Source organism: Patiria miniata, unplaced genomic scaffold, assembly GCF_015706575.1.
Source record: "Patiria miniata isolate m_02_andy unplaced genomic scaffold, ASM1570657v1 HiC_scaffold_7, whole genome shotgun sequence".
Classification (NCBI taxonomy): domain Eukaryota; kingdom Metazoa; phylum Echinodermata; class Asteroidea; order Valvatida; family Asterinidae; genus Patiria; species Patiria miniata.
In genome coordinates, this window is record NW_024037074.1 from 12,520,155 (window position 1) to 12,546,429 (window position 26,275).

At 42.5% G+C, this 26,275-nt stretch overlaps 3 protein-coding genes across 3 annotated transcripts in view; 2 read left to right on the plus strand and 1 right to left on the minus strand.

Annotated features, from left to right (window-relative positions):
* Positions 1-10,969, plus strand: part of LOC119744889 (serine-protein kinase ATM-like) — a 31,848-nt gene extending 20,879 nt beyond the window's left edge. The window contains exons 39-61 of the mRNA XM_038221082.1: positions 184-346; positions 467-557; positions 727-861; positions 1,101-1,295; positions 1,926-2,037; positions 2,195-2,343; positions 2,755-2,979; positions 3,379-3,598; positions 4,104-4,271; positions 4,453-4,575; positions 4,784-4,983; positions 5,658-5,871; positions 5,958-6,071; positions 6,443-6,598; positions 6,697-6,838; positions 6,955-7,178; positions 7,357-7,473; positions 7,645-7,803; positions 7,962-8,130; positions 8,354-8,440; positions 8,809-8,923; positions 9,239-9,302; positions 9,487-10,969. Coding sequence (XP_038077010.1) covers positions 184-346; positions 467-557; positions 727-861; positions 1,101-1,295; positions 1,926-2,037; positions 2,195-2,343; positions 2,755-2,979; positions 3,379-3,598; positions 4,104-4,271; positions 4,453-4,575; positions 4,784-4,983; positions 5,658-5,871; positions 5,958-6,071; positions 6,443-6,598; positions 6,697-6,838; positions 6,955-7,178; positions 7,357-7,473; positions 7,645-7,803; positions 7,962-8,130; positions 8,354-8,440; positions 8,809-8,923; positions 9,239-9,302; positions 9,487-9,834 — 3,690 coding nt within the window. The 3' untranslated portion in view covers positions 9,835-10,969. The remainder of the gene's footprint in view (positions 1-183; positions 347-466; positions 558-726; positions 862-1,100; positions 1,296-1,925; positions 2,038-2,194; positions 2,344-2,754; positions 2,980-3,378; positions 3,599-4,103; positions 4,272-4,452; positions 4,576-4,783; positions 4,984-5,657; positions 5,872-5,957; positions 6,072-6,442; positions 6,599-6,696; positions 6,839-6,954; positions 7,179-7,356; positions 7,474-7,644; positions 7,804-7,961; positions 8,131-8,353; positions 8,441-8,808; positions 8,924-9,238; positions 9,303-9,486) is intronic.
* Positions 10,970-11,054: 85 nt separating this feature from the next.
* On the minus strand, positions 11,055-15,543 carry LOC119744887 (cytochrome P450 2U1-like). Its single transcript, XM_038221080.1, has 5 exons — positions 14,863-15,543; positions 13,490-14,118; positions 13,120-13,303; positions 12,252-12,395; positions 11,055-11,825 (listed from the first exon to the last, which is right to left on the minus strand). Exons 1-5 carry the CDS (start codon positions 15,218-15,220, stop codon positions 11,644-11,646), a joined length of 1,497 nt encoding a protein of 498 aa, XP_038077008.1. The 5' UTR covers positions 15,221-15,543; the 3' UTR covers positions 11,055-11,643.
* A 1,752-nt stretch (positions 15,544-17,295) lies between these two features.
* LOC119746470 lies at positions 17,296-20,910 on the plus strand. The gene has a single exon (XM_038223432.1). It carries the CDS (start codon positions 18,989-18,991, stop codon positions 20,114-20,116), a length of 1,128 nt encoding a protein of 375 aa, XP_038079360.1. The 5' UTR covers positions 17,296-18,988; the 3' UTR covers positions 20,117-20,910.
* The last annotated feature ends 5,365 nt before the right edge of the window (positions 20,911-26,275 follow it).

The window sequence follows — 26,275 nt, forward strand, 5'->3', positions numbered from 1 at the left end:
TAACAACTACAGCAGAAAGAAAGTGAAAATGTCGATAAAATTAGTGAAATGCACTAGTTTGTGTGTCTGTCCTCTATCATAAAGCCATACATGAACACCTAAACACAAAGATTTCCAGTGTTAATTTAATAGAACACAACCTAAAATTATTAATTGTTGATTGATATACTTAATTTGCGACAGGTGGAGTTCGCGGAAAACGTCCTGCCCTATCTGTTCCATGACATTCTGAGTACCGGGAACGACCTGTATCGACGGGTCCTGTCGCAGCGTATGGAGGCAGTGTTTACTGGACACTGCAACAGCGCCATCGGCAGTCGCGCGCCAACACCAGTGCCTTTTGCAGGTTTGTATTTGTCATGACCTTACCCGAGTTGAAGTTATTTTGTTAAGCCTGAAAAAATGTGTGTAAGGACAAGATTTTTAAAAATTTTAATTTTGTATTTGTTTGTTTGTGCTGTTTCAGATATTTCCTCCAGTCAGCTGGGTCAAAGGTCAATCCGCACCCTGCTTGACGTCATGCATTACTTGAGGACACAAGAGAGACCAACCCAGAGGTGGGTCATGAACTTTGACCCGATAGGTCAGCCACAAAGAATGTGACTTCATTTTCCTGCATTCTTTTGAAGCTCTTTTTCCAATTTGAAGTTTGGGAAATGAAAGTTGGAAGTAATTAAATTTTAAATTAAAATTGGATGACGAATTATTCTTTTTTTTTTTTCATAGCCGAACAAAGAGCACAGCTTGGGACAACAATTTCTGGCTCGACGTGAACTACCTGTTGGTAGCCAAAGCAGCCCAGAATTGCAGAGCGCACTTCACGTGTCTCCTGTACACGGAAATATGGTGCGATGTACAGAGGTGAGGATTCAAAATTGAATGATCAACTTTCTCAATTTCTTTTTTATAATACGTCCCATTACCACCCCAATCTGCCCTGCCTGTTACTCCACGTACCGCCCAGAACTGCTCCAGTACTGTATGATTTTACGGATTTATCCCGGAATAAATCCAGTCTAAAACAGTGTAGTCAAGGTGCAAATGGGTAAAAGTAAGACAACAAATTCCGACATTTAGCCCATATTTGATACCTTTCCAAGGTCCCGCCAGCTTTCATCGTTAGGCCGTGGCAGCCAGTCTTTCAGCCAGCCCTCCGACATCGAGACTCTCAGCTCGATGTCCAACGATGCGAACATCAACGTCCAGAGCCTGCTCCTAGAAGCCTACAGCAGCATCGGAGAGCCCGACGGGGTGTATGGGTGCGGGGCTGGGAGGCTGACCGACACATACGCAAGGTAGGCACGAAAAGCAAGTTCGATGAGGAGCCATTGGTAAACTTGTTACCTGCTTATAGTGTAGTAGTTGATTCGATCACAGGTCAGTCAGAAGTGAATCACATGTCCAGGCACAAGTCCATCACAAGTTCATCACAAGTCCAGTCATAAGCAAATCACAAGTCCATCACAAGTCCTGTCACAAGTCCATCACAAGTTCATCACAAGTCATAAGTAAATCACAAGCCCATCAAAAGTCCGTTCATAAGCAAATCACAAGTCTATCACAAGTTCATCACAAGTCCATCACAAGTCCAATCACAAGTCCAATCACAAGTAAGTCATGAGTCCATCACAAGTCTTTTGACAAGTCCTTTCATAAGTAAATCATAAGTCCAGTCATAAGTAAATCACAAGTCTTTCCAAAAAACCACCACAAGGTCATCACAAGTCTTGTCACAGGTAAATCACAAGTCCTTTCACAAGACCACCACAAGTCCTGTCACTAATAATAATAACAATAATTGTGATAGACTTGAGATTGACATGTGAGGGCTTGTGATGAAACTGACTACAACACCTCTTCAGAATTCTGCAGACAGTCGTCAGTTGCGAATTATTTGATCACTGTATGTTTTGCGTCACCCTCAGGATCCACACGTACGAGCACGAGGGAGACTGGAGCAAAGCGCTGAGCGCCTACGATCTCAAGCTTCACTCCAAATCGTCGCAGACTGGGACACAAGAAGTCGGAGTACTGCAGGTGAGAAGTGTCCAGAATTCGTACAAATTCGTCTTCATATTCGCAAATGGGACACAAACCTCAATTGGGCAATAAACCTGGGGCCAAGTTGAATGTGTCTTCACTTGACTGAAGTTCTTGAAGTCAACTATCTAAAATATTGCATTTTCACGAGCAGGCGATGCAGAATCTTGGCCTCAGCCACATCATGACGGTGTATCTCCAAGGTTTGAGGTCAGAGGAGGTCACCTTTGGTCCGGAGATGGTACAGTTCCAGTACGAGGCCGCCTGGAGAAATGCATTGTGGGATATGGAGCTTGACGACAGGTAGAAAAAAATTGTTCCTAAAATCATTGAAGTTAGAAATATCCTTGTGGATGTAAAGTTGCAATGGTTGAATTTTGAATCTGAACTGTAAATTTAAATTAGAGCAGGGGATGTGATTCTAGACCAAAAATATTGAAATGTTTTGAGAATTATCAGGTTTTACAGACAACTTATATTTGGGGAAAGTCTTCCATATTTTGATGATTTTTCATTCTTTAAATAAAACAAGTTGCCAAATGGTAGGGTGAAAAAATAGCATAAAATAAAAAAATACATAAAATACGTTTACTTAACGCCGCTCATGTATCAGATTGTAGCTGAAATGTAAGTATTGAATATATCGGTATTTAAGAAAAACATTTAGACAAATAGGTTTGAATATTATTTTGTTTACTTTAATGTTTGGTCCAGGAACCAGACTAATTCCAATGGCTACCACCAGTCACTGTATACTGCCCTCTCCTGTCTGCGGGATGGAGAGTCTGAATCCTTCACAGTGGCCCTGCAACAAGCACGAAAGGACACCCTGCACCAGTTGTGCCATGTCAGCATTGAGAGTGCCTACAGTGTGTACCCGATGCTATCCAGGTTGCAGGGCCTGGTGGAGATGGAAGACTTTGGCGCCATGCTACTAAAGTAAGAATAGACTGGATACCCAACCTCATATCTGTATTAATTGCATGTCCAGCAAACATCTAAATAAGTTGACCTGGGTCAGAGTTCATAAAGACAATGATGCACTTGCTGTTTTCTGACTCTATATTTGTATGAGAGCCATTTCAGGTTATGTTCTATCTAAAGTTCCTCTGGAATTACGATATTATATGTGTTTTCTGCATTAAAAAATCACAGAAGTCACTGTTTTATTTAATTTTGTAATTTAGAGTTTTCTGTAACATTGCGAGTTTAAATCAAACTCCATTTTTTTTCTCAACCTTTTATAAATAGAAGTGAACTTAGTAAGTTTCCCTAAATGGTTTATTTTATACGAAACAAATTGTGCGGAACTTTTTGTAAATTTCAAAAAACTTTCAGGAACCAGCAGCCGAACTCGGTCCTCCAGAGCTGGACCTCCCAACTGGCCCTGATGGACAATGACTTTGAGTTTGCCGAGCCCACCCTGGCCCTTCGAACCGTCCTGCTCCAGCTGTTACTGGAGAAGAGTGATGCAAACAACCGTACCCAAGCCTACGAGGGACTCGTCGCTCACCTCAAGAACCACACAGAAATAGCCAGGAAAGCTGAAAGCTTCCAGGTTTGGCAAATTTTCAAAATAGACTTTTAAAAATAAACATAGCTTGACAAATTTGTGATTATCTCCTTATCTTGAGTCAATTTTATGCTTATCAGTAAGCAGTAAATTCATGCTAACTTAAGCACATTTCACAATGAAAATGTGCCCAAATTTTGATTATCTCCCTATCTTGGCAAATTTTACGCTTAAACAGTTAGCAGTGAAGTTGTGCTAAGCTTAAGCTTATTTCGCAAGGAAGACATGCCGACACTTGCATGTGCTTGAATTTTTAAAATATTTTTTTTCCTGTCTCTGAAATTAACAGTTTTTTGCTTACTGCTTACGGTCTCATGGAAGATGGCTCTGTAAGCAGAAAGTTACGTGCTTAGCAGCGCCATGACCTTAGGCCTTGAATCAAGGCCTCAATTCAGATAACTTTCATGTTTGTGCAAAACATTTGTTGTCAAGCCATCAGTTTAAAAATCTGGGTTTTTTTAATTTTTTTTTTAAATATATTGTATGATAGATTGCAGAAAAGGCTCTGGCCACCTTACATGATCTTCACAGGCCAGAGGAGCTCCAGACCGATCACTCGTGGTGGCGGCTGATTGAGGAGGCTAAGGTGTACTGGACTCGCAATGAGAAGACTACCGCCATGCACCTCATGAAGGCACTGCTGGACAAAATTAGCAGGGTTAGTCTCCATCTCAAGTCATTTTATAATACTCATGAAACTTGAGCACTCACTGCCTTCAGCAATGGGTTTTTTCGGTAGTGTTGCTGATTGTGGAAAAAGTATTTGGTACGGGTAAACGTTTTAAGCTTGTTGTGAGGAAGAGCGCCCTCATTGCTGGCATGTGTTTACTACATCACAGGTTTCCATGGACGATCCCGTTGCGGAATCCCTGCATCCGGAAGTCCTGACCATATACGGCAACTGGCAGGCCGAGACCAACTCCGACAGCCCCAACGTCATCATTGAACAGTACTTCGAAAGGGTGTGTATCCATTGGTCTGGGGTTCGAATCCTGACAATTAAAATTTCTGTGGCCTTTCAAATTGACACTTGACATAACACCTTTTCACATTTTGAAATTTCAATCAGTATGTATTAGAAATGCATCCCAATGGTAGACGAAATTCCAGCCCACATTTCATTGGTCTTGGGTTCGACCAATGGTCTTGGGTTCCTCTTTTTTAAAACAGGCTGTTGACATGTATGACCTCCGGGACGACACCAGCCCACCGGCCATCGAGTCTCAACTCTCCCTGGCCCGATTCGCCGACACCCAGTACCAAAATATCGTGAACTATATGAAGTCCAGCGAGTACGAGGACAAGCAAGCCTTGATGAAACAGGCAAAGAAGGAGTACGAAGAGCTCCTCGCCATGGGTGATAGGGTCAGGTAAAGCTACATCATTAAGAACCCTGCTCACTGGGCCTATAAAACATTCCAAAGACCATCTCAGCTCCCTGAGGAGTATACAGCTTGATTCTGGCGTTTCGGTGCGCAGAAGCTGAAATAAATTATAATAACCATCTCTGCACTCGCCCATCTTTGTAAACACCGGCAATCGTGGACCCCATATTGTCCCTATCCTCATTCCTTTGTTTGTACTAACTTTTTAACAACAGCTCTTGTTGGTTTTGTGCACGAATTTCAATCATGGACTATTGTTAAATCGTGGACCCTTTGTTTGTGCCCTAACCCTTTTGTCCCTAGTCCACGATTGCTGGTGTTCACATACTCATAGGTACCTATTTACGCTCGGAGAAGAACGACCAATTGTGGCAAAGTGTCTTGCCCAAGGACAAACCCGCTACAATTTAATCGTTGCTATGCATTTGGACAACGCTGCCTTTCCCTGTTATCTGATTGGCCAGTTTCTCAATAATGTGTTCAAAGTATCTTCACATCTTGTGTGGATATTTAAATGAGTTGACCTCACATCAAGGTCATCATGACAACACAATGTGTTGGATGTTGTCAGACTCTATATGTGAGTGTGAGTATTTAATCCACTTTCAGACTAACAAGTTGGTTTCATTTTTTTTTTTTTTTTGATTTTGGACCAACAGTCGTTACGCCCGAACTTTAGAGAAACAATCAGAGATCGACGAGCGGGAGCTGGGCTCCATGATGCAAGACAGAGAAAACTTCCTGCATAGGGCCGTGGAATGCTACCTGAAGTGCCTGGAGTTTGGCACCGCGGAGCACGACATGAGGGTCTTCCGGGTTTGCTCGTTGTGGTTTGACAACTCCAATGAGGACGAAATCAACCAACTCATTCAGGTACAAGGACTTTTATTTTGCGGAGTTTATGTAGGAAAATTCAAGTCTAGGGTTCAACTAACAAACTTGCTTTTTTTCGTGAACAGTCCTCTTTTGAGCGAATTGCAAGCCGAAAGTTGCTCCCGCTACTGTACCAACTGGCTGCGAGGATGACCACCAAAACTCAAGACAAGCAACTCTTCCATGACGTCTTAAATGAGGTGAGGCCATTAAAAAAGTTTATGATATTTTCGTTTTCACTGAAAATTGTATTTGACCTTTTAGGTCGACTTACAAAAATTATCTGACTGAAATTTCACACATGAATGCTGCATGGAGAAGCAGGATGTATTTGACCTCACCTTTGACCCCTTTTTATGGAGCACCTCATCTTACAAAGATGATCAGACTGATATTGTGTTTATGGATGATGCATTGATATGGAGGGCCTTACCTAACAAAAATAACCAGACTTGAATTTCACTGTTGCTTATTTGACCTTCTCTCCACCCCTACTTATGGAGCACCTCATCTAACAAAAATAACCAGACTAGAGTTTCACACTTTCTATTTCTGTCTTTCCACACACCAGCTGATCGAGAGAACCGCCCAAGACCACCCCCACCACGCCCTGCCCATAATTCTTGCCCTGGCAAACGCCAACAAAGATGCAATCATCACCTCCAAGCGGACCGGCCGACTTGCCCGTGCCAACTCCATGAAAGACGACACCAGCCATGCCGACGAAGTCAGTACAACATTTTAATTTTTCAGATCAATTTTTTTTTCTTTTTGGGAATCATGGAGTCAAATTTTAAATGCCAAACCAATTTGTTTAATTCACAGTCCCGAATGCAGGCAGCACAGCACATGCTGGGCAGGCTGCGATCCACACGCTGTCAGCAGATCATAAGGGATTTGGAGAAACTCTCTGATTCTTACATCGAGCTTGCTTACTGGGACGTCTCAGATCGCAAGAGAGAAATCGGTCAGTATTGCCCCATCCCACCTACTGGTGTTCTGTAACAGAATCAATTTTTTAGTTCATTTATTTCTTTTGAATGAACTCACAACAATTTTGTTTCTGTCTTTGTTTTTCCCAAGGCCCAATAAAACTACCTCCGAATCAACCACTGACCCAGCTGAAAAATCTGGAGCATGTTGCCATGCCGACCATGGAGATTCCGGTGGATGCATCTTGTCGCTATGACAACATCGTCTCAGTCAGTCATTTTGAGGGGACCTTCAAATTGGCGGGAGGAGTAAACCTTCCGAAAATCATAACTTGCGTTGGGTCAGACGGCATCAGGCGAAGACAACTTGTCAAAGTTTGTAGTCAAAAATATGAAATTTCTTGAGTTTTGGAAGGTTTATATTCCCTTGAATTTCCTCAAAAATATTCACTGCATTGAGGGTATCACATAATGGCCCCACCGGCCTAAATGATCTAAACCAATCATTTAACAAGTCAGAATATTGTAACCAATCAGAATCTTTCTTATTCAGGGCAAGGATGACCTCAGGCAGGATGCTGTCATGCAACAAGTCTTCTCATTGGTCAACAAGCTTCTCCAGAGGAACCAAGAAACAAGGAAACGGAGACTGCAAATCAGAACATATAAAGTAAGAAACAGCCTTAATAGAAAAATAATAATTCTTTTTCTTTTAAAGAAAATGGAAAGGAAATAATGAAAATATGAACTGAAAATATGTAGCTGTCTTTGTTTGTTTGTTTGGGTTTTTGTTGTTGAAAATTCTGAATCTCATGTCTGGTTTCTTGACTCATGTCTGCAGATTGTGCCTTTGTCTCAGCGCAGCGGCCTACTGGAGTGGTGCGAGGGTACCATGCCGATTGGCGAATACCTCATCGGAAATCAGAAGACGGACTTCGGAGCTCACAAACGCTACCGACCGCAGGACAACACGTCCATGGAATGCCGGAAAAAGATGGCAGTAAGACAAAATATCAACTGTATCCCATCAGTAATTTCGTGTCATCTTAACTCAACTATTGGTAGATATTGACAGTTAGTTCATTATTTTGCAAGCTAACAGTCTTCAAATTTTATCTTTGATTTTCTTTATTTGGCTGTGATGCCTCCTTTCTTCAGATGGCACACAGCAGTAGCGAGCAAGGAAAGAAGTACAAAGAATTCCGGGAAGTCATGAAGAGATTCCAGCCGGTCTTCCGTCACTTCTTCCTGGAGAAGTTCCCTGACCCTGCCGTGTGGCTGGAAAGGAGGCTAGCATACACTAGGAGTGTGGCCACATCTTCCATTGGTAGGATACAAAAACTGTTTATTAGTTTGTCAGTATTTGAACTAAAATTTCTCAAGACTTTTTTGTGGGGAGGGGGTAGTTAAGACAACATCAGAATTGATCCTCGTTCTTCAGAGCTTCAAATTTTAATAATGTCTTGAGCTTTAAATTTTGCACAATGCGTCTTTTAGGGATCTGAATATTTTTTTTTTCAACATGCACAATTGTTTTTTCTTTTACGCAGTTGGATATGTGGTTGGCCTAGGCGACAGACATGTACAGAACATTCTTATCGACTGTAACCTGGCCGAGCTGGTTCACATCGATCTGGGTAAGTACGCACAGTCTTCACTGGTTCCCAGTCTTAACTAGATTCTAAATTCCAGAAAAATTGGGTAGAATATTGGCTAAGTTTTTACGCTCTGAGAATGTCGGAATCTATAACTGAACAAAGTTTGCAGCTTCCAGACTTTTTAAAGATGGGTCAGGGGGAGGGGTTTAACCCACATTGACCCCTCCTCTTTTTTATATGGCCACGCCTAGTTTGAAAACTGACAATTTTTTTTATTGTGCAGGTGTGGCCTTTGAGCAGGGGCGTATCGTGCCCACCCCAGAAATGGGTTTAACCCACATTGACCCCTCCTCTTTCTTATATGACCACGCCTAGTTTGAAAACTGACCAATGTTGTCATTTCCCAGGTGTGGCCTTTGAGCAGGGGCGGATCCTACCCACCCCAGAGACGGTGCCCTTCAGACTGACCCGAGACCTGGTAGATGGGATGGGCATTGCCGGAGTCGAGGGGGTCTTCAGGAGGTAATATGACCTGCGGCCAGTTTTTCTGCTAAGCGCAGAATATAGTTGCTTAGCAAAACTGGGTTACCAGCCAAAGTTTCATGTGGTGTCTATTGCTTGTCACTGGTTCCTGGCTTATTCATGCTTATCAATTAAATCTGCTCAACAGAAAATTCTGCTTAGCGGCTCCATGAAGTTGCTTACTTTCAGTTTTTTTTACTTATTTTTTATTTATTTTTTATGCAAGCTCTCTTTACGGAGACTGTTTGGCATTTTTACAAAAAGGGACAATGTGTTAAAGTTCTGTGTTTTTCCCTGTTCATATTTTTTTTCCAGATGCTGTGAGAAAACCATGGATGTAATGCACAACTCCCAGGAAGCGCTGCTTACAATATTACAGGTAAGGTCAAAGGTTAAAATGTCAATACCTCAGGTCAGGTCAGAAGTTGAATATATAGCTGAGCCCACATTTTTTTTAATAAATTCCCAAAGATACTTATTCACTGTAACCTGTGCTTTAAGTACAAGCAAAGGCAAGAAAATACATACGCTTGGCTGATTTATAAAATCTTTACTCGTGCTAGGTTCTCCTGTACGATCCGCTGTACGTTTGGACTATGTCCCCCCACAAAGCCATGGCCTTACAGCAGCGGCGCGATCGCAACGACCCGGACGCCTCTGAGCTCAACACCACATCCACCGACCTCACCGACGGCGACCTCGGGGTCAAAGGTCAAGAGGTCAGCAGCGACGAGGGCACGGAGGTCAACAAGGTCGCTGAGCGGGTGGTGCTGCGGCTGCGGCAGAAGCTGCAGGGCGTGGAGGAAGGCGTGGCCATGAGCGTCAAGGGGCAAGTGAACAGGCTGATACAGGAGGCTAGAGACCCCAAGAACCTATGCAGGCTGTTCCCCGGATGGCAGCCGTGGATATAGACACACATCAGGGTCAAAGGTGAATCACACAAACAGTAGTCTCTTTTCAAGTTTTTTTTCCCGTGAAAATTTCAGTTCTTCAGAGGATTATCTGACATGCAAAATTGTTTAAGCTTGCTTCCCAATATAAATAGCATGCCTGCATTCACATGTTCAATTAAGTAAAAAATATCAAGAGACTTATCAGGCACGGATCCAGAGGGGTGGTTTTGGTGGTCGAAACCCCCCCCCCCCCCCCCCCCCCCCCCCCCCGCTCTGACACCCAAAACAAATATAACAAGTATAGTAATAATACAAAAGATGACATGTCTGCCTGTCCGCAACAATCAGACATAAACAAATATGACAGGCCTGACCATCCCCCTCCCCCCTCTGCAAAAATTCCTGGATCCGCCCCTGCCTATCAGTTACTTCATGCAGTATCTTTTCTTGGAAATAACAGAAAACAGTTTGCCATTGTTATCACAAATATCACTGTGTACATTTATCACAATTCAAAATTGATTCACATACAACATTAATTGAAGAACTAATTTCATATTTCAACCACTTTTTAGTACTTAAATATGGGAATTATTTTTTGTATCTTTTCCATGGTGCTGTAAAAAAAAAGACATTGCGTAGTCATTCAAAGAAATCTATTAACATAAAAACAATGAAAAAAGACCTCATTTTGTTTGCAAATCTTCAAAATACTACTTTCCAAGTGGATAATTACTACATGTATAAACAGGTAATTCTTTTGCAATGCTGTTTTCTGGACTTCAAAATAATTCTTAAACCTTCACTTCATTCAATAATCTTAGCGCACAAATCATTGAAAACAATTCAATTGATTTTCCCAAGGTAATTTTTTAAAGACACACTGAAATATTACCGAAAGTGCTAGAAGACATTGTTAGCGTCCACACCTCTTTGTCAAAGTAACCATGAGTTGTCAAAATATTGGAACAATATAGATAGAAATATCGTAATACAATTTTTTTTTCATATTTCGTTTCATGAACAATTAAACATTTGACTATTTCTACTGATCAAAGAAATATATATTACGCGATGCAAATAGTTTATTCTTCTTGCTTGTTTTCGTATTCAGAAATGCCTTCCTGCCAAATAAAAGTTAAGTTCTTAAAAACTGAGTATTGTGTATTTTTTTAATAATTTTTTTATATCAGCAAAGTTCTTATGTTTTGAGCCAAGAGAATTGTTTTTCCAAGTGATTTGGATTCAGTGTGCCTGTTTGTGTTATCCATTGTTAGGGGCCATATCATCAGGAAATTTCCTTGTTCATATTCAGGGGCCACAAGCAAGATCATAGATATGAAGAGAATATAATTATCTGTACTGTCTTTGTTTAAAACGTGTACACATGTGCTGACATTGCTTTAAATATGCGTAAGCTTTTAATCTATTTGAGAAACCACCATCAGACATTGCGCACACATGCGCAATTTGTCCCTGGTCAAACCTGGCACAAGTCAGTGCGAGCACGCCCAACCAAGGACAAATTAGTAAAGCTGACAAGTAAAACTCAGTGAATGTTTTGTCGAGTAAGAAAATTGACTGGAGCAGGGTTTGAACTGTAGCCTCCTGAACACCGTAACGGCGCTCTACCAACTGAGCTATTGGCCTTCCAATAAAAATGGGCCCTGTCTTTTCGCAAAGATAGCTGTTCAGAAGGAATATGAAATATAATTTCAAAGTAGTCGAAAGCAATGCGTTTTATATATTTTTTGTAAGAAGTCCATTTTCTGAGTGAAATTACGTAATATTATAGTGCCAAGACTCCCTCCCGTGTTCTGTCCAAAATTAGCGTTTCACGCAGCTCACCCGGAACCTGGGAGCGTACATGACCAGCCCACCCGTGGGTAGATCCAGGGGCGGTAAAGGATCGCCGTCCGGTACTTTGAATGTGAATCGCTGCATGACGGTCACCGTGAAAATGAACAGCTCCATCTTGGTGAGTGCCTCGCCCAGGCACATGCGACGCCCTGGAAAAGAAGATATTAAAATTATGAAGGAGCGATTAAAAAAGGAGATGTGTAACAACTCATGGGAATGAGGTCGTTTATCTCGACATGCAAGCATTGTATTGTATTATGTCCTGTTCATCACGCATCACGTGGCTGTATTTATATATTTGCGACGGAAATTTCAAAAACTTCAGTACAGTATTTCTGTAGGCCTATGTTGATAAAAAAAAAACCTGCCATTTGTAAATTGTATCAGTTAGCCTTTGCTAGTGCCAGTTTTATTTTCGTATAACTTTAAGACATTAATACGACGACAACAATACGATAAAAAAACCACGAAACCAGACAGATCCAGAAGATCTCCAAATTGAAACAGAAGATTACTTTCAAGGGTTTTGCCTGTGCGGCCTTCAGATTTTTCAAGAAAATAAATGACCTACTCACCGAGTCCGAACGGGATCCAGTCCTTCCTGGGTACCAGCGTCTTGCCGTCGGCAGACAGGAAGCGCTCTGGTCGGCACTCGATCGGGTTGTCCCAGAACTTGGGACTGTTCTGGATGTAGAAGACGTTACCAAATACTGGCGTATCTAGGCCAGACGGAAGAACAAAGGAAACGCCAAATTACATGATATTAGTTATTGTTTTGTCAAGTTGTAGTGGACACTTAAAGTTGTCACGGAATTAAGTCCATGCATCTGCTGTTTTGCACGGAATTGCTGCACGGGAAAAGGGCGAAGGTACACTTGCAAAGCTATGTCTCTTTTGGCGTCGTTACTATTATTGTATAGGTTACGGAATATAACGCTGGAATCTATTCAAGTAGACCTGTGCCATTGGAATCTCTTTTTAACTATACCATGCAAAATTCACACGAGTGATTCAGAATGTTCCTACAATAATTTAGAGAAAGAGATTATTGCATAAAAGCAGTAACCTAAAGTGCAGCTGCTTTTTAATGTGGGCGGGAAACAAGACGGGAATAATGGTTGTTGGATGTGTTCTTGGGCAAGACGGTTTATAGCCATTCCTTTTCTTTTCCGCGGTAGTCAAAGTTGGTTATTTGTAAGGTTAATGGCAAAGATGTCCAAATGTTGGCCGTTTATACTGTATTAGGAAAAGGACGCTTGGAAAATGCTTTTATCGTATAATTCTTGGTCTTTTGGATCGGGAAAGGTTCTGCCAGTTCAGATTTGCCGCATTCCTGCAAGTTCGCAGACTTGTGACAATCAAAGTCTCATCACAACTTTTGATCACAAGTCCAGTGTTTGTAAGTATGTATATTCATGAAGGGGGCGTGACTTTTGTTGTTACCTTTCGGGATGTTGTACCCGCACAGCTTGACTCCGGGCACCCTGAGGTGTCTGAAGATGATGGCCGCCAGAGGGCGCAGTCGCTGGATCTCCATCAGAAAGGCGCAGGTGTAGGGCATCTGCTCTCGCTGGAGGGTCGACGGGACGCCTTCTGCTCCCACCACGCGGTCTACCTCCTCCTGGATCTGTTGCCATGACAACGATAAGCATAAATTACTGATGTGCGGGAAAACTAAACTAAACTTTCTTGACTTTTCTAACTGTCCTTTGGTTTCATGTAGTTGACTGCGAATCGCAGCTTATCTGATAAGGAAAGATTAGAAGTCAGAAGATATGGCGAGCCAAAAATAAAATAAATAAAGTAGCCTTACCTTCTTCTGGGTCTCTGGATATCTCAGCATGTAGATGATGATCCACAGCGTTGTGTTAGACAGGGTACCAGTCCCGGCACCAAACAGATCAGAAATGCTGTGTATGATGCCGTCCTCCGTGTGCTGTATGGGATCATTGGTATCCTTCCTCCTCTGCATCTCCACCAAGTAGGCATCCATCATGTCCCGGATGTTATCGGGGTCAAGGGTCGCCTTGTGGTGCTCCAGATGCTCCCTGAGGAAATCCTCGTGCGCCTTGAACATGCCGCGTCGGCGCTTGTACCAACGCGAGTGCCAGAGAGGTGGGATGATGTTGGCCGGTTCCAGGAGCCGGACCCCCTCGATGAGCTCCATCATAATCGAGAGCTGCTCCCCGAAGGCCTTGTCTCGGTAATCGTACCGGCAGGCCATCCCGATTGTGCAGATGATGTTGGAGGAGGCGTTGAAGAGGAGGTTGTTCAGGACCACGGGCTGGCCGTTCAGGCGCTCCATCTCCTGGCAGAAGAAGCGGCCCTCCTCGTTGATGCGGGACTCCAGACTCCGCTTGCCGAAGCCGAAGCCCCGGAGGGTCTTGAGGGAGAAACGACGGCGCTGGCGCCACTTCTCACCGTTCTCCCAGAAGAGACTACCTACATGGACAAAGAGACAGTCACAACTATTACCTCTCTGGAAAAAAATCAAGTGCGCCTCCAACTGAGCTCATTGCTAATAGTCTTGTCGTGTACTTCTCTCTTAATAAACGATTATTGCTACTGGTATCTCGGTGATTTTGGATTTGACTGACTGTAGCTACATGACTACATAAGGTGTCAATAATTCAAATTAATTCTTGTTGTGAAAGACCATCGGTCTTTCTCTGTGTGATTGGTGTCATCGATGAATACCTGGGCCCATAGAGTCTTATTGGTTTGTACATTTATTATTACAAATGTATTATTTGAGGAAATCGGTTCCAGATGGACTATAATGGTATGTGGATATTTTTAGAAGAGCGTGATTTTCATCATCATGAATGGTCGAGAATAATTTTTGTGGGTAACCTTTTGTACCCTTTCTGATGCTGCTTTGACCGTTATGGTTGGCTCTCTCTTTTCAGATATCGCCAATGTTATAGAAGTCTTTTTAAACTCATGTTTAAAATTGAGAAGCAGGAAGGAATTTGACCGGAGGGGGAAGTGAACCTGCGACCTCTGGTTCGCCGCAACGGCACTTCACCAACTGAGTTATCTAGTTATGTTATAATTGGCGCTCTCCCAATGTCTGTGTCTTTGTTCATGGCGATAGTCAAGAGCTTTACCTTGTCAGTTGCTCTTCGGGATTGATGTGATCGTGGAGAAATAGGTCTTCATTTATTGATCCTTTTAAGTCCTTACCTACGTCCCGCTTGCTCTCCAAGACCCAAGACATGATCATGTTGTCTGAGAACTCATCAGCCTGACTGACGTAGGCCTGCCGCAGCGTCTCGTAGTCACTCAGCATCACCACGAGCTGCGGCCCCATACGGATACTCAGGATCTTCCCGTACTTGTCAGCCAGCTTGCTGAAGGACACCAGGGGGTCGGGGAACAGCCCCGGGAGGTACCCGACTAGTGGCCACCCGAGGGGGCCCGGGGGAAGGTTCTTGGGGATGAGAAAGTAGACCAGAAGGAAGATTGAAACGCCGATGACTACTGTCACGATATGTCGTGTCTCGATGAAAGATGGCAGGATTGCTTCCGCCGCGGTTTCCATGATGGTTTTACCGTAACTCGCAAATCAGCTCCCCGTGAAAATATCAGTCTGTCCCTTTCACAGAGTTCCAAGCTCTCGGTGAGATGTTAGCTCTACTCGGAGTTGTTGCGTGTGGTGCTGTTCTTGGCAGAGTTGACCTCGTGAATGCATTGTCTGTCTTCGGCCGACCTAAACTTAGCCAACAGCGATCTTTGGAACCGATAGTTGAGATAGTAGCGGCTGGTGTTGGGTCACGAACTTTTCTGAGCGAACTTTTTGGCTAATTTCATGGCTGATTCCTGAAACTCTTCGTTTTGATTTTGCAAAGTCCCATTCTGTTGGCCAATATATAGGCCTACAGTGAAGGTTAATTAATTGCAATTAAGTTTAAATGTATGCAGCGTGTTGGTGTACATCCCAATGAATGAAGTCAATTTGGTAACTCAGTGGTTTTTTACAAGGAAGAGTTAGCCAAAAGAGACCCTTGATTTCCTTAATTCTTTATTCTAATGAAAATGTCTTCTGATACACGTACTAGACGGTTTTTTCTGTGATTTGGGTTCAGTGTGTAATATAATATTATACATAAATTGAACATTCTGTGTCTGCTAATTTTGACTTTACTAACTTAATTTTAGAAGTGCCAAGGTTCATATGGTTTTGGACTCTCAAGTCAACGAACTTTGAAACATTTTTTGTTGCATTTGTGGTGTTCTAAATTGGTATTGCGTTATTTGCGATGTGGTATAAATAGCCAGTATACCCAACCCGAGATGATATCGTGTATTGTGTGCGGCAACCCGTTTTAGCTCGTAAGTACTTGATCTTTGAACTCCGTGACTGCAGAATATATACTTAAGTTCAAGTATGACTTTAAATATCACGAGGTTTGCAGGATACTCGTGCCTGCAATGATACATTCAAATTACGCCAGTGAATAATTATGATTTTCTCGTTGTGTAGCCTACATGACATTTAATTGCAAAATATACGCTGTCGTGAAATTGTATTGCAGCAGTGCGCAGTGTGGTTTGCATCAGACCTTGCATCGGTATTGAGAGGGTTGGGGCGAAGTTTATTCATGGGTGCTACAATATTCCGAGAGGTTTTGAATCTCCCTAAACCGTAGGTGCTTGCGATCACTAATTCATGTCTTACAGGTTCAACGGACGGCCTTGGCTTTCTATCTTACCTTATTTTGCTTTATAAAATTATCTTTGATAATTCCATTTTTGTCAAATTTTATTTGATTGAGTGGTGTTGTTATGTGCTTGTTGGATGGGAATTGGCGCACCTTTCAAAGTAATGTTATGAGAGACAGTAATTGACAAGAACAAGACAAATGGCTCCATTATCGAAGAGGTTTGGGTATAAAAAGATCCGACATTTAAATCATGTGTACAAATTCGGCATCGTTTTTAAAAGAAGTAAGTAGTCTTGGTTCAAGTCACTTTGAAATGTGTTCTGCATCTGAAGCACCCTTCCCCTAGCAAAGCTGGCAGAGGGCGCCATCAAACCGATCAACCCACACAATCAAGGAATTTTCGGACCTCCCTGACATGATGAGTGGTTACGGTTTCTAGCGCCCTCTATAAACCTGCTACAGCATCTTGTCAACTCTGAAATTCGAACCGGCTTATAAAATATGAGGCGCCCTTTATGCCTCATATTTAAACCCTTCAAATATATTGCATTTTGCACAGAAACGCTGCATTTAACACAGCGAGGTTAAACATGCCGCGAACTTTCATTTCTAAGATTCCATCTTGCCTCTGTCTCGGTGACCTTGTGCGTCCGGGCCAAAACCTTCCTCCTTAGAGGCGTTTTTTTTCAGTTACCTCGCCTCGTTTCCTCTTCCAGCATCCTGCCACCAGCCCCGATCGAAACTTTTTTATCGAACCGTGGCTTCGTAATCGAAACCACTCTCATAGCTGTAACCATCACCACCTCCTTAAAAAAGACTGTGTCCTCGAAAATGGCCAGGGATTAACCGGATTAGGCAGCTTCGAGCCGGATTAAGCCACGGGGGATAAAGGGCTTGTCTTTGATGGCTATCGATCCGTGTACAACTCTGCGTGGCAAAACACTGCCCTAAGCCACTGTTTGGGTCGTAGTGCCGCGAGTGAGTGTTTAATATTAGGAATTATTTATATAACTGTGGACAGTTACCTTTCTGCAAGATTTCAGGATATATTATTTATTGTCTGTTGGCACTGCGGAGGGACAGATATTTGGAAAGATTCAGATTTGATTTGGAGACAGTTATCATCGTCATTTGTTGCATCATCATACTAGCTACTCTCGGCTCAGGATGATATTTCGAACTGTGGGTTATTGTTCAGCCTGCCTGCTGTAATGGATCGGAAAATTCATCCTCGACAAAATCGGGAACAATGGTTGGGCGTCTGTGAAAAGGTCTTGCCCCACTCCTTGAGACACAACTGGAGATTCTGAGAAGGGCAAAGACCAGAAACGACTTGGACGCACAATCATTTTTGGAGCAGGTCTTCAGGAATTATTGCTGCAATTCTGCCGAACGGAAACTGCACAAGCTGAAGCAGTTGTATGTGGATGAGAAGTATTTTTGCAAAACTTCTACGAATTGTTTGGTCTCCTCTCGACCATCTTCTTGGAATTGTTTGTTTCTTTTGCACGTGCGGACAAAATGAGGACAGTTAATCGATGACGATGATGCCAACTGATATTTGCTGACTAAATGGATGAAGATGAGCTGTTTACACAACGATCTTCATTGGCCTTAATTTCCTCTCAGGAAATTTCTCCAATGTTTTCAACCAAGTTGGTAACACCAAACTGATACCTGGTTGGGTCAAAGAGTAATGTCTTCGTTGTAAAGGAACATACTGCCAACAACTTTCGCTGATGTTGACACCTTAGAGACTTCCTCCAGCAACCCAGAATAGCGTCTCTGTAAACATCAACAGAAAAAAAGTGACAAAAAAATCGATTTCTAATGAATCAACATTCTTAGGTATCGAACTGATACGCCACACTGTCGGTTATTTTACAGTCACTTGTCATTCACACGACACGTACGTTCTGACGCTAAATTAGAAACGCAACCAGAAGGAGGACTTTGACCACTTTCAATTTTGCAGCCGTAAAAAATAGAACAAACGAGACTGGATAATGTAATTAGATTAGCTATTAATGCGATGCAGAGATACTGTACAACCGAGAAATGTGCAACGGTTATATAACGCACTCGGCAATACCGTATTGACTGTTAATGATAGCTAATTTTCGTCTCCGTCACGACGAAGGATAGACACAATCTGTTCGTGGATTCGTCATGACGAAGCCGTATCCATCGATGAGCGGGACTGTAGCATCTCTGTCCCCGTAGTTTGGAGCTTTTCCTCGGCCTGGTTTCAAGCATCTGGCGCCGGCTTGTCGTTGTAGAAGAAACCCCGTGGATTTGGCTTGTTGGACTCCGGATCTGGTTCACAAAGCGTGGAATCGTCAATATTTTGATGCAAATTTTGGATGGACGTACGCTCAGAGAGGATGGATAACTTACGTTTTTTGTGTGTGAGATTTTATTTTCAAGCCAATGGTTTTATGACATAAGCTAATTACGGAGTTGATCATCAGCAGATGCTCATTTTGAAAGCCCATAATCGGTCTAATTAATTTGTGTGCTGAGAAGGGCTACTGGCTTAGGTAAAACTGTGTACATCAATACACACAATTTGAGATGTAGCCGTTTTTGGTGTATACTGAAATGACTTAATCTTTATTTGGAGTTGGTGACTGTATCAAACGAAGATGAGTGTCCAGACAGCAAGCTCGAAGCCCAAGGAACGCCGGCTGAGTGTCAATGTCGCCATGGCGGTGGTTCACAAGACTAACCGGTCTGAGGACAAGAAACTGGAGAGGCGAGTGGAACACCTTAAACAGAAGGAGCACCAGGATCAGGTACGACACTGCAGCGAGGTCAAGAAGCTGGAGAAGGAGCTAGAATCCATGCAGATGCAGGTGGAGTCGGCTCCCCGGACCTTCACGAAGAGGGAGATTGAGGAGAAGGACGTGCCGTATTTGTTCGGGAAGAAGATGACGGCGCAGCAGCCGAGGGCGATCAGGAGGAGGAGGCACCGGGGAGACTCGGCCGAGGCCGCGCTGAACCGAGTGGTGAAGAATGTTGAGATCACCGGGAAGAACCGGTTCCGGTCGGCCGTGATGGCGGTGTGCGTGGCCAAGGGACTCGGTGGAGGTGACTCCGAGGATGGTGTGGTGGTGCCGGATCAGGAGGGGGAAACTGAGCCGATCCTTTCCGGGGAGGAGTTGGTGGTGTCTGGTGGGCAGAGCAGATGTTCATTATCGGCTCGGAGTGGGTTGCAGAGAGGCAGAGTGCGCATACAGACCTACCCTTCAGAGCGGCCTTACACTAGCCCAGTTAAAACTGCATCCCAACGACGATCATCAACCCTACCACCACCTTCAACAACCCGTGATAGCCAGAGCCAGCCCAAACCAGCCTCGGCTAGGAGCATCAACAGTAGACGGAGCACTATTGGGAGTCTGTCGTTCCGGAGTGACTCGCCGCCACCGAGTGTAGGCTTACCGGTCAGCCTCCCGGACCTGGTAGGCGCCGCCCGGGCCTCCATCGTCCACGCCGCCGAGTCCGCCAAGGCAGCCACCGTCCTCAAGCGGCGAGGCAGCGCCGTCAACACCGTCACGGCCGCTGAGCGGGACCTGGAGAGACGCCGGTCTAGCGCCGCCCTGCGACTCCAAGGGATCAAGCAGGACCTGTCCAGGCGGGATTCGGACCTCCAGGACCGCATCAAGCTGTTCGTGAAGACCAGCATGCCGGGGGAGAGCTCGGCCAGATCGCCCCGACGGCTGTTTGCGATACCAGTTGGTGGTGAACCACCCTCCACCGATATGGACGACTGAAATTTTGTTGTACAAAAAGCAACCCCCTAAATTAAAATTTTTAAAATGAGCCCAAGAGAACCAGACTTATGTTAATCTTCTCTTTAGTGACTTGGTTATAACTCTTAACTTTGGTAGAAGATAGGCGGATAACTCCGCAAGAAAATCCTGGAGCTGAAGTTCTAAGGTATCTGGTTCGACTCCCATTCTAGCGTCGTTTTTCTTGTTCAATCGATAGTAACGAATCATTTGTGAAATACTCAAGTTGGCAACTAATGAAGATCTGCCTTTTATCGATAAAACGATCTTTTGATAAAATGTAAAGCTGTATTATTGTACACATTTCGAAACCAATACCAGCTTCAAACTCGTGTTCTGTTAGCTCTAAGCAAAAGCTATCAGAGGTAGTCGACTGCCCTCTATTGTTCGGTTGGATCATCTTTACTCTTTCGCTCGTACCCCCCGCCCTGCAAACAGGACGGGGGTACGAGCGAACTTTACTCTATTGTTTGAACATTGAATTTTAAAGAGTTGTTTTTCAAGAACATTGTTATAAATAATTATAAATTAGACTTTTAGATCACCATAATTATTCTGTTCTATGGAGAGAAATTGTAATGTAATCTTATAATCATGAACATTCCACAACCAAAAACAACTTACCGTTGTGGACAAAATAATCCAGCTGTGGTCGTGTTCTTACGAAAATGTTATAGCGCCCTCTCGCTCTTCCTCTCATCCAGACACAAAAAAAATGAATATTAAATTGTTTGACAATGTTATGAAGTTGCCATGTTGGGGCAGTTGAAACTTAAGCCACGCCTCTCTTATTTTGAGGCTCATGCACACTCTGTCGCCCAAATATTTCAACTTTCGGTAAATTTGCATTCAGTTGAGCACGCTCATGCATTCCACACCGGCAAATCGGCTTAACTCCTTTGAAAAGAAGGCTGTTGTTATTTACACTTCCCACTGGGCCTGTTTGCTGTGTAATCCGGATCAACATCAACAATGAGGATAATCCTTTGTTTGCACAGAGATATTCTAGCTATAACGGTTTACCGCTGTAGCTTTGCCTGTGTTGCTCGGATAGTTTTTATGTAAAGTTGTAATTCTGTCACGAGCCAATATGGCCAGAGTTTATCTCTGGTTTCAGTGGCATGAAACGATGAGAATATTTCTATCCCCCCCCCCCCCCCCCCCCTGGATGGGATGTGAGTCCCATGCAGTTACTCGGCCACAGCTAATGCCGGTACCCATTTACACTCCTGGGTGGAGAGAGGCAAGTGGGGGTGAATAGCTTGCCCAAGGACACAATATGTGACCAGCGGCTGGATTCAAACCCCTGACCCTCTGATCATGAGTCACAAATCCTAACCACTAGGCCACAATCCGTTATTAGGAAGTTGTACCATGATTAAATTAACGTCTTGGCACTTCGTCCCCAAAGGCAACCACATTTTACCACATTTTGTAAACTACTTTTCAAGATTATAAATTTATTTTGGTTCTGGGCCTAATACTTAACATGAATTTAACCACCGTAGAGTCCGAAAGGATTCCCACTATTGTTTATAGGCACTATTATCTTCACATAATAATTACTCTTTGTTTAGAGATTTGCGAGTCAAAAATTCTGTCACGACATCAAAACCTGTGCAGAAACAGTAGAGTAACAAAAGCAGATTTGTTTGTCAGTTTGGTAAAACTGTGGTTGAATTTTTGTATGGCAAAGGAACCTTTGCAAAGAAGATCAATTTCACCCCTCATTCAAAACTCCGAAACTTAATGCAACATCAGCAAACAAACTCGGCCTCATAGCGAAGCTAGAACGGCCTGTACATGCAGTTTGGTCATGTAATGGGTTTCTGTTTTCTTTTGGTGGTCCTGTCTGTTTGACATGCTTGTGCACAAGTCTGACTTTGTTAGGGGTAAGGGAGGGGAAAAGAACACAAACGAAGTGGTAAAAAAATAGGCATTTTCTTTGTGGCATGGTTGTGTTAAATGTTCAATAAGGCCATGGTACCACAGCTTGAAGACTGTGTACGAGTGCGACGCCATTACGAACACTGACAACGGAAGCCATTTTGTTTTGGCTCAATAAGGCTCAATAGACTGGTGTCATTTTCAATATCATATAGTGATATTAAAAATTTCGCCGGGGAACTTGACAAGATGGCAGTGGATTGACAAGAACCGTTTTAAAGAGTAAAATTTTACCTTTTCACCTTTTGAACAGTATTATTTTGACCAAATTAAAAAAAGCTTACCAAAACATTCGTACGAGGTTTTTTTTTTTTTTTTTTTTAACATAACGCTATAAGTACGTGGCTGAATAGGCCGGTGCCGTTTTCAACTTCAGAGTGTTATTTAACGTTTCTTTGGGGAACTTGACAAAATGGCTACGGATTGAAAAGAACCGTTATTTAAAAACTGCTATTTTACCTTTTTTTCTTTGCATGGTATTTGACCAAATTAAAAACTGATCATAAGATACATTTTGTTCCGGCTGGCTAAACGAAATTTTAAAAATAAATTCGCAACAATGAATATAATTATAGGTTAAAAGTTATTATTTAAAAGGTTCATTGATATTTCAAGGTGAAAGGTAAGCACCAAATCACCTTTGTGTGATTTTGTTCAGGTGAAAAACAACGCCGCTGTACTTTTCATATCTGATAGCTTTTAAATGGGTATTGGGAATTGATATTGAAATTTTAAAATGCGTAAAAAGAAGGAACGATCGGACCTAATCAAAAACTGTCCAGCTGCAATTATTAATGGCCTACGCAAACACATTTTCTGAATTCACAACTCATTAATGGATAATTTCTTTGTATGATTTTGCGATTAGAGCGCGTGTGGGGCGAGATACAATCAAGATTTTTTCGCACTAAAGACCAGCTTTCGTGCAATTTATTGTTTGTCCCGTTGATAGGTTATTCGCCAAGCTGTAAAATTTTGCACTTTGGCCCAACAATTAATAAAGATACCACACAAGGTGGTGACAGCTCTGACCTAAAGGGAAAAAAGGAAGGACTCCTCCAAAAAGAAAGATATAGTAAAGCAGTTTTTGAACAGCATAATCAGTAAATGTAGAATCAAAGCACAAATTAAAATAAATAATAAAAAATTAAAACTAGAAAAAGAATCGTTTACCGTATTGTGATCGGTCAATCGGTTGTGTATGTGTTACCAGATTGATAAAAATGAAAAAAGAAAAGAAAAAAAAGACTTTAAAATATTTATAAAGAATAAAAATGTTTAAAAAAATTATGAAAAAAATGTCCAATGACAGCCAAAAAAAAAATAACCGGCAACTTTTTTGGTTAAATTCCGATACTTTGGACAATGTCAATTCAAAGAGAGAGACAGATATGAAAGGGGAGCTATTGTTTGATTGGGCGGGGCTCATCTCCCCCCCCCCCTCAAAAAGGGGGCAGTTCGAATCGCCCCAAATGCTGAAAATACGCATGCGCAGTGACCCCGTTCTAATTACCCTAAGTTAGTATTTCTATTGTTTATCACCCAGCCAACGGAGTCATTGGATGTTGGACTTTGATGTCATTTGATTTCAACTAATGAGTTTTTGATGACGCGTTCCCTTGGCAACGGCAATACATTTTACCTCGATGGATACATACCGTGGACATGCACACAGTGAAGTGGGACTCGTATATCAACCCGGATTTTAAACAGAAATAACACGGCAGTTTTTCCCCTAGCATTTTTCTGCTTAATCTGTCACCATAAAAATATCCCATAAATGTCTTCTTTTCCTACGCTCCTTCCTGCCCAGCGGTGTTTTCGTGATATGATTTATAGGGATCGGTTTGCCGAAATGGTTGTGCATAAATTCGTTAGGAAGACACATTCAATCATTTTCACGGGAATTAATGTCTTTTGTATACTTGCACTGTGAGTTATGGTTCTTGAAATGTCATGTTGTCTGCACAGGTGTTAAAGTTTCTGTCAGTAGTTGCAGACGGACATCTGAAGAGAGTGTCCGCCATCTTGTGCAGTCATTAAGTAATAGAAATAACTTCGAAATGTGTTGTTTACGGTGCAAAATCATTTCTGGGTATAGGATAAAACAATTTCCCGAGAATATCGTGTTGAATGTACAATTTAATGGCATTAGAATTTCATTTAAAAAAACCTTGAACTCTATTTTACATGCGACTTGATGTCCCGATTTTGTTTGAAAATGGATAGAATTTGTCACAAGGTAACTCCACAATGCTGAAATTGAGCGAATTCAGGAAGATGTCATAAATGTTTCAGGAAGTGACAAAAGGGACAGATTTCCACCACACGCACACTCGAAGGCCTAAGCAGTATAACGCAAACAAGTTAGCTACAGCGTGTTTCATTTTGGTTTCAAAATGCTTTTTATAGTGTACAATGTATTCGTTTTGATATTTTGGAGAGGGTTCAAGCCCCATGTGTCTCTTCCTGGTCAACCACTCAGGATCAAGTGTCAAAGGTCAAGTTTTGTTACATTACAATGTACCTTGAAATAAACATTTAAACTTATTAAATATAGAAGAATTTGATATTTGACCTATAATTGGTACCACTTAAAGAAACCCAGTAAACCTACAAAACAGGTCTCAAAAATTCATCACTCAAAAAATATCTTTTTAACTTTTGAAGCTTATCAGCCGAATAAAGCATTCCTTTTCTTCTAGTCGAGTGTTGGGGCTAGAAACACCATTGGACGTTTGATGACACAACAAAGATCCTCCAGGCAACGGGAACGGGCCGATATCGAGGGGGACAAAGCGGCCTGTTGACCGCTGTTGTTTCCCGTAACAGCCGGGTAAACACGGAGACCAATTTATCTTCAAATCGCGGAGTCTCGGCGACAGGTTTAGAATTTTTTTCAGATAAAAAAGCAGTATATGATTTCGTTTTGGTTGAGTTGCTAGTAGACTTGGAGCATGGCTCTCGAGGGGTGAAAACGATGGGCGGATCGGGAGGGGGGCATGTTTCAGTCTTTGGAGAGGAACATGAATATGTGGAGAACGAAACACCCAAGTTTCGATTCTTGTCGGTTTCTTATTGGTAGAGCGGCCCTAGTGAAGTACCACTCACGTGGGTCTAGTTTCTCAGTGACAACCAATCAAATGCGGCGGGGAGTGGCATATGGGCGTGGTCAAATTGAGATTCCATTCCACCAAGATGAGTGAAATTTAAATGACCCACGTTGAAATCTAAATTCTTTGAATTCGTTTAAAAAATATTAGTACAAAATGCTTTCTTTTTGTTGCCTGTTCGTTTTAATAGTTCGATTCTCCCAAAGTAATGAAGAATGGGGAAGGACTGTAGGCGAGTCTAATTCTGTTAATTGACATATCAAACTCAAGATCACAGAGTCTTGTTGATAACATTGACCCAAACAAAGCCTACATCCCGGTAAACCAGCGACTTGTCAGAACCAGACGCCTGAAATCGACCATTTCAGCCGTACACCTTTTACCACCAACACGCTGACGAGATTTTTGATATTTTGTCCGATAACTTGCAATTGCTGAGACATCAGATTAAAAAATTTGATGGCTGAGCTATTTTCATGCTGATGCATTTGTAAATAGTTTTACCCAGGATCCCTTTGGACACACGTATCCATGGCAACTCACCAAGGTGATTTGGAAAAGTCACGTGGTGCCGTGAGCAATTCATCTTCGTGACTGATGATGACAATTTTGATTCGGGGAAAATATTTGGCATTGATGCAGCGCTTGTCGTCGTAACTTCATTTGGAGCGCGAACAAAACTTGAACACAGTGAAGTTCTTGTCAGCGCGCAGCTATTTCTGAGCTTCAGTGTTGTTAAAAGACTAGTTCTGTGCTTGAATAAATTTGACCGAACTTTGAAAACAGAGCCACTTCGTTTCTCAGATCGACCGGTGTACAGCGATATTAAACAAATAAATAACCAGCAAGACTACACTTGCTTTTGAAGACAACTTATAACCAGAACATCAGCGGGAACTGAGACGCTAAACACGGATACGCTGTGTTGACATTCTGATGAAAAACCTCCCAAACCACGCTCCGTTGGTAGAACAAAAATAGAATTTCATGTTTAATCGCACCCATAATCGGTGCATGACGAAACAATCTTTGAGCCATCGAGTACTTTGAGAGCTTCATTAGAATTGGAAATTACACACGC

Bases quoted from the DNA above. Each gene is read 5' to 3' on its own strand.
- LOC119746470 (XM_038223432.1), top strand. From the start codon at position 18,989: ATGAGTGTCCAGACAGCAAGCTCGAAGCCCAAGGAACGCCGGCTGAGT.
- LOC119744887 (XM_038221080.1), bottom strand. From the start codon at position 15,220: ATGGAAACCGCGGCGGAAGCAATCCTGCCATCTTTCATCGAGACACGA. The intron at 12,396-13,119 runs GTAACAACAAAA...CGTCTGGCCTAG, and splicing joins CGGGTACAACATCCCGAAAG to ATACGCCAGTATTTGGTAAC. The intron at 11,826-12,251 runs GTGAGTAGGTCA...CTTCTTTTCCAG, and splicing joins CTGGATCCCGTTCGGACTCG to GGCGTCGCATGTGCCTGGGC.